This window comes from Cucurbita maxima, unplaced genomic scaffold (assembly GCF_002738345.1).
Source record: "Cucurbita maxima cultivar Rimu unplaced genomic scaffold, Cmax_1.0 Cma_Scf00008, whole genome shotgun sequence".
Lineage (NCBI taxonomy): Eukaryota > Viridiplantae > Streptophyta > Magnoliopsida > Cucurbitales > Cucurbitaceae > Cucurbita > Cucurbita maxima.
The window spans coordinates 1,381,126-1,393,594 of NW_019272024.1; the positions used below are offsets into that span (position 1 = coordinate 1,381,126).

Genomic DNA, 12,469 nt, shown 5'->3' on the forward strand with positions numbered 1-12,469 from the left:
ATGGTAAAGATTATTCAACACGAGGGTATTATCCAATTTTTATTTTCTAGTTTAATTTGTGGTACATTATTATATTCAAATATTACCTAAACAATTATGTCTGACAGAATCATTTAATTGTATCTCGATTTTGACCATTATAATTAACGTCATATTTAAATATTATGCTTTTTATTGTTTTGTATGTGGATCTAAAAAATAATAATAAAATTCACGGGCAATTTTCATTAAAAATAAAATGTTAGACAAAAACAACCTTAGAGAATAATTTCAAGTTAAAAAAAAAAAAACATAAGATTGGGAAAGGGAAAAATAAAATAAAAGTTCTCCAAATAAAATAAAAAAAAGAGTATAATTTTTTTTTTTTTTTTTCAATTTTCATAAATATTTCAAAATTGCGATGAGAAATATATAAAAATGCTAGTGAATAGAGATGGAATTCTCCGGCTCTGGCCATGGCGGGAAGGGAGAGCCACCATCATCATCACCAAGCGAAGCAAGTTCCTCTTTCCCCCTTACTCTCTCTTATCTGCTTCGTTTCCATTTTTCTTGCTCTCTCGGTATTCCGCAGAACCTCCGTGACACCACAACCGCATCAGAGCTTCCAATTCATCAATGGCGTTAGATCCGGGATATCGGACGCGGCTGGGGGCAGCTCGTGCGATTATTCTGATGGAAGTTGGTTACACGACCCGAATTTGAGAACCTCCAGGTACAATCCCACCTGCAAAGAGATTTTCAAAGGCTGGAACTGCTATGTGGCGAACAAATCCAATGCTCTCAAAATCATTCATTGGCATTGGAAGCCGAAGCAATGTGATCTTCCGCATTTTGATCCGGTTTCCTTTCTTGAGAAGTTTAGAAATACTAACATCGGTACTCGCTTGGTCTCTCTTTTATCCATTCTGCAACTTATTTCCGCGTTTTGCTTTGTGTTTATGTTTAACTGTCATGAAATCGAAGTGCTAGGCTTATAGTAACAAGTTCATGAGCGTTGCCTAGTTGAAACTGCCAAATTCTCTTTTCGTAGTAGAAGCGACAAACATTTCTTATCATAATTTCAGTTCACAGTTAACATGGAATTGGTCTATGGGTCGAGTGGGGAAAGTAAAATGTATCTGGTGAAACTGACGGGTCATGATATATTCAAACTCTTATACGTACTTTTAATACTTCCATTGGTGAGCTTGAAAAGTAGGTAGAAATTCAAATTCAGGACCTTCTACTCTTACTTTATTACCATGTTAATATATTATGGTATATTTGATCTTTTATCTATATTCTTGACATATTGAATGCTTTTATATTTGATAAGTTTGTATCTATGATTGTGCTAGATGATAGATATGAACTTTATGAATGTTATGCAGTGCAGGGTTTGTTGGCGACTCCTTAAATAGGAACATGTTTGTTTCACTCTTTTGTTCTCTGAAACATGTGACGGGTGAAGTGAAAAAGTGGCGCCCAGCTGGTGCAGATCGCGGATTCTCATTTCTGAAGTACAATCTTACTATTGCATATCATAGAACAAATATTCTGGCACGATATGCTTGGTAAGTAAGTAGCAATCAAACTTTGATTTATCGTTTAACATCAATTCTCATATTGTAACCATCAAATTTCTCTGTTACTTCATCACCTTTCATCTTTTAGGAATTAAGATATTATCCACCCCTAGCAATTGTTAGGTCCTTCCATACTATGCATAATGCCAAGCTTGTCTCTGTTGCATCTACACGAAATTGTCTATCCTTTTTCCATCATTTTGGGATTGGCAATCTCATTGTTCATCAACAGAGAACCAAAACTGTAGAGATGAGAAGAGCTGATGGGATTGAATGGTCTTAGGATTGCTCTTGAACAGAATATTGTTATGTGTAGGAGTTGCAAATTTGGATTAACTATTTCGGGGTATCATCAAATCTTCACTTTTTTCAGAGAGTGGATTTTGTAGGTTCAATTTAATGAAGCAAAGAAAATGAGGAAAGTCAGGATTACCATTTTTCTCAATTTGCTCTTTCGCTCAAAAATGTTGGGAGAATGTCTTAGTTGAGTTTGATCTGAAGTGGGTTAATGACTCTCCCTCTTTCTTTTGCACTGTCATTCTTTTATGAAAAACTTTGTTCATTAACAAAAGAAAAAGAAAAAGAAAAATTATATTTGAGGCCACTGATTGGTTAATTTGCTAGGTTCTCACTTCTCACATTTGCATTGTACTCTGCACTTCCGTCTTTTAGTAGTATCCTGGCAGTTAATAATTAACATTATCTGTTCCTGCTTCTATTTGAGTCAGGTGGTCAGATAATGCTGACGGTGGTAAATTGGAATCTCTGGGATATAAAGAAGGATACAGAGTTGATGTTGACATTCCAGAAAGTTCATGGATAGAGGCTCCAAATTTTCATGACATCTTGATCTTTAACACAGGACATTGGTACGTACATTTGTTTTTTCAATTCATTTCAGTTATCATGTTATGAATGACAACGATGGTTTATTTATTATACAATTTAAAATTGGGGACTTCATGGAACTTCGCATAACGAAGAAGTCTGATAGTGTATGAGAACCGCATCGTGACAGGACTAAATTCTGGTAATCTCAAGAATTTTGTAATTGAAATTGATTCACTCCTAAGAATTAGGAATTAGCTTGATGAACACTAATCCAATTAATCGATTTTACTTCAAACCTAAAACAAAGATTGAAAAAGAAGGATAACACTTGTAGGATTTCAAGAAAACACAAGGTTTTTATATTCTACCATGATTTCCAAACTTGAATATTACATGTCTTGAAATAGGCCAAAAAAATAATCCAAACATAATGGTAATTCAACTACCGACTACCAACTACCAATAAAACTATTAGATTAAAATTGAAAAAAATAAGACATGACATAAATAGTCTTAAATGGTAGTTCAACTACCAAAGACAAAAAGTCCTCGAATCACTTTTCCATGTCAAGTGATATTTATTGTCACTCCATTCTTTTCTTGATTGGATACTTAAATCTTTTTTGACTTGTTTCTTGTAATTGCTCCTTCGGGTACATGTAATTGATTAGTGGTTGGATTCATATCACATAGTGAGTTTTTATCCATATGGATAGTTGGATATTTTGATTAAGAAGATTTGATTCTAACAGGGTGCTGTTGGTATTTTGTATTAGTAGTTAAAAACTATGTTCACCTTTTTCTTAATCTTCGTTTTTTATAAACATTCCCATCCAAATTCATCAACTATCAAGTTTTCCTTCATTTTGTTGATAGATAATTTGAACTTCTTTGCTTGCTTCAAATAGGTGGTGGGCGCCTTCAAAATTTGACCCTGTAAAATCACCCATGTTGTTTTTCGAGAAAGGTCTGCCTGTCATCCCTCCGGTACCTCCTGATATTGGCTTAGACATGGTTTTGAAACATATGGTACATAATTTTTTTCATTTCTTCTCTTGGATTTCATTTCGATCTGTCAACCATTCATTCTAAACTTGAGACATTGTTCACGTGTTGATTATGAACAATCTTTACTGTAGAAATGTATTCTGTCGAGGAACTGACATTCTACAACATACGAGGAAGAATTGTGCTTTATCTCATTTTTACTTTACCATTTGGTGAATAATCTGTTCTTCATTATAGATATCATACGTGGAGAAAAGAATGCCACCCAGTGCAATCAAATTCTTTCGTACGCAATCACCTAGGCATTTTGAAGGAGGTAATTGGTACCAAGGTGGTTCTTGCCAGCGGCAGCAACCTCTATCTCCGCAACAGGTGGCGAATCGACATTTTTTTCTATATTCTAACAAAATCTCTGCTAGACTTAAATTTATTATTTTGAGCCTCTTCCATGAATTCTCCTGAAAGAAATGAGAACCCATATCAAAGGTAGTTTTTGTTTGCAGGCTGAGGATCTGTTCGCACCGAGGAATAACAGAACCAATGTCGAGGTTCGTCTCGTAAACAAGCACCTCGTCAAGGCCCTCAATGAAACTAGTTTCCATATTTTGAACATAACTCCCATGAGTGAGTTGAGGGCAGATGCACATCCTGCCTCGGCTGGTGGAAAGAAGCACGACGATTGTATGCATTGGTGCTTGCCGGGACTCACCGACACATGGAACGACATGTTCATACAGCATCTATACGATATAAGAAGTTAGTATAATTTTTCCTTAACACCCTGAAATTTTTTTTTTTTTTTTTTTTTTTTTTTTGATCTGTTAGAAGTGCTCTTGGATCATATTTATTGAAACTTGGTAGGATTGAAGAGAAGCGTTCTTCCTGTTTTGCAAATTATATTCTCAACTTTGGTTATAAGGTTTTAAATATTCTAAATTATATAAAACAATCATGTTGTATATAGTTTAGAATATAATTTTGTTGACATTTACTTCAAACCATTCCCTTCGCTCCCTATCTTCATCAAAATGTGGACTCAAAACCTTCTCATGGCCATCTTCTTAGCCACTGCCATGCTCTTAATCCTAAGCCAAACCCAAGCTCAAAACTCGCCCCAAGACTACCTTGCATTACACAACCGTGCTCGCGCGGAGGTCGGGCCCCGTGACATGGAATGACACCCTTGCCGCCTACCTCTCGCCTATGCCAACCAAAGGAAGAACGACTGCGCCATGGTTTACTCAGGCGGCCCATATGGTGAAAACATAGCCGCAGGCTCTTTGAACACAATAATTTATTTCCATTGAGGTGTAAATGATTTGTGATTTCATCAAAAGTTCAAATAAAAAAAAAAAAAAATGCAAACTCTGTTTTTTTATAACTAAATCAATAATAAATAAAATAAAAAAATAAAAAAAGTACTTTCCTTTAGCCATCGGCCAAGCTTGTCTCGTCTGGACTCATCTAGATCAAGAAACTATATTAAACATTAAGATTTTAATAAATAGTTTAATGCATAGTATTTTGTCCATTCATAAGAAATTTGTTGGCTTCAGGCTATAAAAAACTCGATCGGAACAAAAAAAAAAAAAAAAGGAAGAAAAATGGTGTGGGGTTTGATCGGACTGATTTAGTATTTCGGAAGAGAACATTCCTTAGGAAGTTGGTTATGGAACCTCGAATTGTCTTGGCAATAATCATAAACCAAATGGTTCTTTCTGACCCATTTGAAGAGCCTTCTTTGAGAAGATGATAAAGTGTTGTATTTGGGCAAATTCCACCAATTTTTGCTTGAAATTTCTCCTCTGCAAAACCTTGCATTGCCTCTCCAAGTACAAGCATCAAGCTTATAGTCCCCAAAAGAAGCAATAAAAGGCCCTTTTGACCAATTAATTTTGTCCTTTCCACCCCTTGTTGCCCAGCTGCTACCGTCCCATAGGCTCACTTTTAGGCTCATTGGTTGCCACCTTGGGTACCCCACCCCTTTGTCTGCATGGTTTCTGTATACCCTGATTGGCACCCAATCCACCATGAACCTGTCAAAAAAAAAAGAAAAAAAAAAAAGTCAATCTATCGTCTTATTTATGATATGTTTCTTCTCGACGGCGAAATAATTATATTATCCAAGCACGGATTTTAAAAATCTGGAGGGAAACTCGAAAGGAAAATCCAAATAAGACAATATTTGTTAGCGATGGGCTTAAGCTGTTACAAATGGTATAAGAGCTAGATACCAGACGATGTGCTAGCGAAGAGACTGAGCCCCGAAGGAGAGAAGACACAAGGTTGCATGCCAGCAAGGACGCTTGGCCCCAAAGGGTAATGGATTGGGGGGTCCCATATCGATTGGAGAAGGGTATAAGGGTCAACGAGGATGCTAAACCTTGAAGGAGGGGTGGATTGTGAGACCCTTCGTTGGTTGGGCGGAGAACAAAACATTTGTTTAGAAGGGTGTGAAAACTTCTCACTAGCCGATTCATTTTAAAAAGTTTGAAGGAAAGCAAAAAAGAGACGGCTAGTAATGAATTTAGACGAAGAAAAAATTAAGATGGAGAAACCGAGTGATTTTCTTACACAATTTGGTAAAGGTTCCACAGAATTGAGTATGTGTGGAAGTCTTTTGTTGGATCAAACCACAAATTAATCCTTTCTTCCCTATCATCAAACCCATCAGCAAAGATATTAGTTTGAAGAATAATTGGCTGCCCTTCCACATTACCAAGGAACTCGAAGTCGATTTCGTCGTGGTTTGGTTGATCGGACGTCAGCTATGTATATATACACAATTCATCAAATAATGTTGCACATAAACATCAAAAAAAGAAATCATGTAAAGACATGAAAACAAGACCACTTACATAATAGGCCACAACTATGCCAGCAGAATGGCCTGGAACTAGCTTGATCTTCATGTCCATTTGACCAAATAAGAACATCTCATTTGATGCAAAACCAGCTCCTATGAATCACACAAAAGTATCTTAAACTATTACGTCTTTGTCTAACTGAGATCAAAATAATTTCACATGTGCGATAAGAACTCGTTTTATTCCGAGCATAGAGATCCAAATGATATTTTAACCTAATATCTAGCTGTGAAAATCCCACATTGGTTGGGAAGGAGAACGAAACACTTCTAGTAAAGGTATGAAAACTTTTCCCTAGCAGACACGTTTTGAAGCTTTGAGAGAAAGCCCGAAAAGGAAAGTCCAAAGAGGACAATAACTGCTATCAGTGGGCTTGGATCGTTACAAATGGTATCAGAACCAGACACCGGACGATGTGTCAGTGAGGAGGCTGTCTCTCGAAGAGGGGTAGACACGAGGCAATGTGCCAATAAAGACACTAGGCCCCAAAGGGGGTGAAACATCCTTTATAAGAGTGCTTCCACCTTCCTTAGCGCGTTTTAAAGCCTTGAAGGGAAGCCCAAAACCCGAAAGGAAAAACCAAAAGAGGACAATATTTGCTCGAAGTATACTTGGAGGATCAATAACAATAGAGAACGAGGGAAGAAAAAAGAAAGTTAGAACAAAATTTTGAAGTCATTAAGTTTCTCGAACGCCCTTACCTGAATAATTATCAAGCTTCAAGTTTCTTGCTCGGCCATCGACCGAAGTGTTTACGTGGGAAGGAGACCACGTAACGAAGAAATCCTTATTATAGTCCCCAGTTGAAACAACAGAAGCAGAAGAAAATTGAAGCAAATATGCAAAGAAAACTCCAAAAAAGATGATGGTTTGAACACATTCAAACATTGCTTTGTTTTCTCCTCTAATGATCAATGGCTTGGTTGCTTAATAACAAAAAGATGAAGAAGCTATTGATATATATATAAGATTTGTAAAGCCCACATGGTAAAACAAAACATTGAGAAGCCTAAGAAAAGAAGTTTTTGTTAAGAAAGAATATCTTTAGAGAAAAGCAAACAAAAATGCTGGTTGTTAGAATCCTTGTAAGATGTGTTGTCTTTCTTTTCTTTCTTTTTTAAAGTTTTTAATTGATTCCTTCCCTCCTTTTGTTATTATGAGTATTTCCGTTTTTTTGTTCTTATTTTATAGTTTTTTCGGTTGCGCGGTTGGGGTTAGCTCCCGAGTATTATATATAGTCATCGAATGTCACAACCATATTATAAAGAGAGTAGGTTGTGACCCTCATGTTGAGTCAAGCAAAGCAGTAACACTTAAGAGACGCCCATTTGACCAATGAAGAGAACGGTGCATCGTCCAGCACATATAATGTGTACATTGAAGAGGAAACGAGACATAAGTAAGATAGGAGTAATGAGTAGACATGAGCGTTATAGATAAGGTTGTTGAAGAGTCGGGTATAACTAGAATAATAAATAAATAAGAAAAGGTATATGGTAATTTAATTGCTTAATAAGAGTAATTAATTAGTGTAGGAGTTAGAAAGTTTGAGTATCTTCCAAATTAAGCTTTGATTTAATGATTTTAACTAAAAACAAAACTTAAGGCAAATAATATTTAATAATTCATTCATATAATAGAAATAAATTCGACAAATAATTGAAACTCGGCCAGATAATCGTGGAACCAAGTGGGTCGATTGGATTAGCCCACTAAGTAAGTCCCATAAGCCCAATAGAGCTTGAGGAGGTTATTTGCCCGGTCTACGCTAACTCAAAATAAGTATTCAAACATATCACATTTTGATGTCACATCTAGTAGATATTGTCTGCTTTAGTCTGTTATGTATCATCGTCAACTTTTAGTTCATTATATGTCACCGTCAATCTCACATGTCTACTTGTAAGAAGTTTTCGCCCTTTATAAGACATGTTTTGTTTCATTTTTCATTTAATGTGGGACCTCACTGTCACACCATGATTGGCTCTGATATAATTTGCAAAGCTCATGACTCAATATATTTAAATACAAATATGGGGTTCATGTACATCTACCTAAACCACACGACCAACCACCCTCTTCATAGAGCACAAATCTCGAAACGAGCCAACCATTCACAAAACCCAGCTAGCAAACGCGTTTTAAAATATTGAGAGAAATCCTTTGAACGAAAAATTAAAAAAATATAATATCTGTTAGCGGTAGGATTAGACTCTTTCCAGATAATGTAAATCTTAATTACAAACTTTTGCCATCTATGAAAAGAAATGGAACTGGAAAGTAAAAAAAGGGTGAAAATTTGAACACCAACATAAATCCATGAACATGGGATACTTACTTCTCATTAAACTCCACAAAAAATAATAATAATAATAATAATAATAATAAATAAATAAAAATTAGAACATTTCCATTTTGATGCATCTTTTTTCTTAGTTAAATCAGCCAACAACTCCAATTAATGGCGGATGGGGTAATGGGTCACGGTTGTTTTGCTTTTGAAGGTCAGGCAAATTGCAATTCCATCCTCACAATATTTGATCCTTTTTCCTCAATTTTTTAAAGAAGAAAATTGCGGTTTCTTGGTATTGGGTCCGATCTCTCTCCCACTGCACCAACTTTCGTAGTCTCTCCGACTCCCGCCATGGTTGAAACGGTGAAGATGCTCTGATTGCCGCATCTTCCTCGCCATTATTGCTAGCTCTGATTCATCTTCTTCCAGGTACTTCTGGCTTCAGCCCCCCTGTTCTTCACTATTTACGCTTTACTGTTCTCGTCAAATTTCCTACTGAACTATTTAGCCTTCGAGTTTTCGATTCTTCTTGGAACTGATTTCGTTTCAGATTTTTTAATTTTGCTTCTATTTGCTTCATTTCTTTGTGGATGGAAGAGTTTTGGGGCTGATTTTGGTGTTTTGCTTATCTCCTTCGGTTAGGGTTTATGTAGGAATTATTGTTAAGTTTTCTTTAGAGATTGGATTGTGGTTGTAAGGGTTTATTAGGCACTTTACATATTGTAATTGTTAGTCTCTCATGATTGTGATAGCCTATAAAATCTGTAAAACTGGAAAGTTGTGAATTCAGATGTCTTTTGAAACTCTGTGTCTTCTTGCTTAGATGTAAATATCCAACAAGTTTCTTGCCTCTTGCCACTGTAGCCTTGGCGTTGGCTTGCACCCAAGAGGAAGCAAGGCTATGGTTTTCTTGGATGCCGGGGTGAGGCTGGGCTGGGCTGGGCAGGGCGGGGCGGGGCGGGGCGGGGCGGGGNGGGGGGGGGGGGGGGGGGGGGGGGGGGGGGGGGGGGGGGGGGGGGGGGGGGGGGGGGGGGGGGGGGGGGGGGGGGTGGTCAAAAATTGCTTTTCCAGTTGAAGTAAAGAGTCTTTAGTTTGGATGGTTAGATTGCAGTTTTGACTGCAATGGCTTAGCTATAAAGCATGTAGAAAGCTTGGTTGCCTATTGTGACACAGCTCAAGCCCACGGCTAGCGAATATTGTCCACTTTGGCTCGTTACGTATCGTCGTCAACCTCACAATTTTCATACTCTTATAAGGAATTTTTTGTTTCCCTTTTCAACCGATGTGGGATTTCACAATCCACCATCTCTTGGGAGCCCAATATCATTTGTAACAGCTCAAGCCCACCGTTAACAAATATCATCGCTTTGGCCCGTTACGTATTGTCGTCAACCTCACAATTTTAAAACGTATCTGCTAGGGAGAGGTTTTCACACTCTTATAAGAAATGCTTCGTTTCCCCCTCCAACCGATGTGAGATCTCACAGATACTCTTTGCTCGTTTTTTCGATTATTGAGAAATCTAAAAGAAGAAAAGAGTCTGAAGTGTGTCGAGTGTCTCGTTTCTCGTTTCAAAGGGGAGTTGAAGAGATGCAAGAGACATTTTTCGTGGAAGAAAAACGACTTTGCTATAAAATTGGTGTTCCTTTTCTGCTTTATTTCATAAGTTAAAATTGATAATCTTTTACTTCAGTTGAGCTTAGTTGCAGGGGCCAAATCAGAATCAGATTCCTTTGGATATGTAATTAGCAACACTCACATTGTTTTCTTTGTCTCCTCTGTTATTGGTGTAGTCTTGTTCAAAGAAGAATGTTTCTAGGCTTCTGACGTTTGATTATTTTGTCGAAAGAAGTAAAAATATAAGGGTTTCGACTCGGGAAATTCATCATGTTGAAGAAATTACCGGGTCGGAGCAGGTCGAAAGGCATCAAATTAAAGCATATTCTGCAGATTGTTCTGTTGGTTGGTGTTTGCTTTTGGTTAGTTTATCAGGTGAAGCGTTCCCATGACAAGAAGAAAGGATTCGACCAGAAAGATAATGAAATAGCGATAAGAACTCGGGATGGGGGGGATGTTTTGAAATTTGGAAGGAAAGAGCTTCATCCACATGTTGAGGAAGTTCATCCCGACTCGAAGCAAGAGGACGATGAGGAGGAAGACTCGAAGCATGAGGTTGAAGAGGGACATGAAGAATTGAAAAACGAGGCAGTCGATGAGGAGGAAGACTCGAAGCATGAGGTAGAAGAGGGACGTGAAGAACTGAAAAACGAGGCAGTTGATGAGGAGGAAGACTCGAAGCATGAGGTAGAAGAGGGACGTGAAGAACTGAAAAACGAGTCAGTCGATGAGGAGGATGAAGGAAGCAAGCATGAAGATGAAGAGGAGACGGATGATGATGGGAGAGGAGATGGCGATGACGATATGAATGAGAATGATCGAGAGAAGTCCGATAATGAATCCAATCATGAAGGTGAGAATGCGGACGATGAGAGATTGAAAGAAGATGGTGATGAGGAGGCAGGAGGAGATGAGGATTCTTCTGATGAGCAGGAGAACGACAATGGTGATCGGATCACTCATGAGGCGCGGGAGGAAAACTACAAGGGGGACGATGCATCTAGTGCCGTAGCCCATGACGACCACTCTACCACCTCGACAGACGACGTGAGTTTAGAAAGTTCAAGTGAGAACGCAGAACTGAATAACAAAGAACAGAACAGTGAATCAAATGAAACCGAAGCGATTCGTTCACGGTTAACCGAGGAAGTAGATGAAATGGCTAACAATGAAACTTCAACGAACGAGAATTTCAGTGATGTGAAGCTCAGCGAAAACATCCCGAGCGCTCAATCCGATGATCAACCTGAATCAAGCAATAATACATCCTCTGCAACTACTGATACAAGTAATGTAGAGAATGCAGATTCTTCTCAGCAGAAGGGAACAGAAATTGATTTGAATCATACTCAAAGTGAAATCATAGACAATTTGGCTGCTAAGAATGAAACATCTCTTCAGTCTATACTCACAGATATGAATGACAAGGTTTTGGAGAACAGCACCTCTGAATCTCAGCCAAATGAGGTTGAAGGCGAGACCCGAAACATCACGAGTAAGCCAGATCTTACTGTTTCAGATGACGAGACATCCGAAACGAAGAAAGATGACAAAACAAACGAACCAGAGAATGTCTTACCGACCATGATACCCGAGGAGAATAGTGAAGCTACTCATAACAACAAGTCGGAAGACAATGGCGAGTCCAACGATGATACCTCCAACTCGACAAACCACATTGAGGACCCAGTTCAAGACGATCGTTTTGATTCGTAACGACTCCCATGTAACCGAACGGGTGGATCTAGGTACGCTTCCAGACATCGAGAATGACAATAGTGAAGAGACTGCAGCAGAATGAGGATTTGAATTATAGAGGAGAGCCCATGATTAAGCTGAGTGTTTGTCTTGTAATTTAGAATTTGATAATTTATACTCAGAAGATGAGCCATAGGAGGAAGGGATGTGCACGTGGGTGGCTCGTAGAAACGTTTTAGAATTTTGAATGAAAATTGAAACGTACACGATGGATGAACTGGACCAGTGTGGATATGTTCGAGTCTCAGTTAACACGAATGAACGTCAAGATTTTTTATTTTGCAGCATAGTAAATACGTTTCTCAAACCTTTCTAAATATTTTAAAGCATTAGACTTTATATTATATTTTATAATATAAAGTTTAATACTTTGATAGTTATGATTAGAAACTATATTATATTATCTATTATTATATATATTATCTTGATATGAACATGACATTTTTATGGATTATTTTTATGCATAGGATTCTTAATCCTCCAATTCTTCTCATGGGTTTGCTATATAATATTACAAAAATAAATAAAAT

General features: G+C 37.7%; 3 protein-coding genes across 8 annotated transcripts; 2 read left to right on the top strand and 1 right to left on the bottom strand.

Annotated features, from left to right (window-relative positions):
* The first annotated feature begins 419 nt into the window (after positions 1-419).
* LOC111482809 (protein trichome birefringence-like 13) lies at positions 420-4,388 on the top strand. The gene is made up of 6 exons (XM_023128780.1): positions 420-876; positions 1,376-1,553; positions 2,294-2,434; positions 3,305-3,425; positions 3,642-3,776; positions 3,908-4,388. Exons 1-6 carry the CDS (start codon positions 456-458, stop codon positions 4,163-4,165), a joined length of 1,254 nt encoding a protein of 417 aa, XP_022984548.1. The 5' UTR covers positions 420-455; the 3' UTR covers positions 4,166-4,388.
* Positions 4,389-4,869: 481 nt separating this feature from the next.
* Positions 4,870-7,205, bottom strand: LOC111482810 (probable xyloglucan endotransglucosylase/hydrolase protein 10). The gene is made up of 4 exons (XM_023128781.1): positions 6,973-7,205; positions 6,263-6,363; positions 5,979-6,172; positions 4,870-5,440 (listed from the first exon to the last, which is right to left on the bottom strand). The coding sequence occupies exons 1-4, from the start codon at positions 7,157-7,159 to the stop codon at positions 5,035-5,037; spliced, it is 888 nt and encodes a 295-aa protein (XP_022984549.1). The 5' UTR covers positions 7,160-7,205; the 3' UTR covers positions 4,870-5,034.
* Positions 7,206-8,723: 1,518 nt separating this feature from the next.
* LOC111482808 (high mobility group nucleosome-binding domain-containing protein 5) lies at positions 8,724-12,216 on the top strand. Of its 6 annotated transcripts, none has more exons than XM_023128779.1 (3): positions 8,724-8,993; positions 10,358-10,802; positions 10,869-12,216. In XM_023128779.1, the coding sequence occupies exons 2-3, from the start codon at positions 10,452-10,454 to the stop codon at positions 11,895-11,897; spliced, it is 1,380 nt and encodes a 459-aa protein (XP_022984547.1). In that variant the 5' UTR covers positions 8,724-8,993; positions 10,358-10,451; the 3' UTR covers positions 11,898-12,216. The 6 variants fall into 6 exon arrangements, with proteins under 6 accessions (XP_022984547.1, XP_022984545.1, XP_022984544.1 ...); XM_023128777.1 differs by having other exon boundaries at positions 8,725-8,993; positions 10,358-10,835; positions 10,902-12,216; XM_023128776.1 differs by having other exon boundaries at positions 8,727-8,993; positions 10,358-10,736; positions 10,803-12,216.
* Positions 12,217-12,469: the final 253 nt, after the last annotated feature.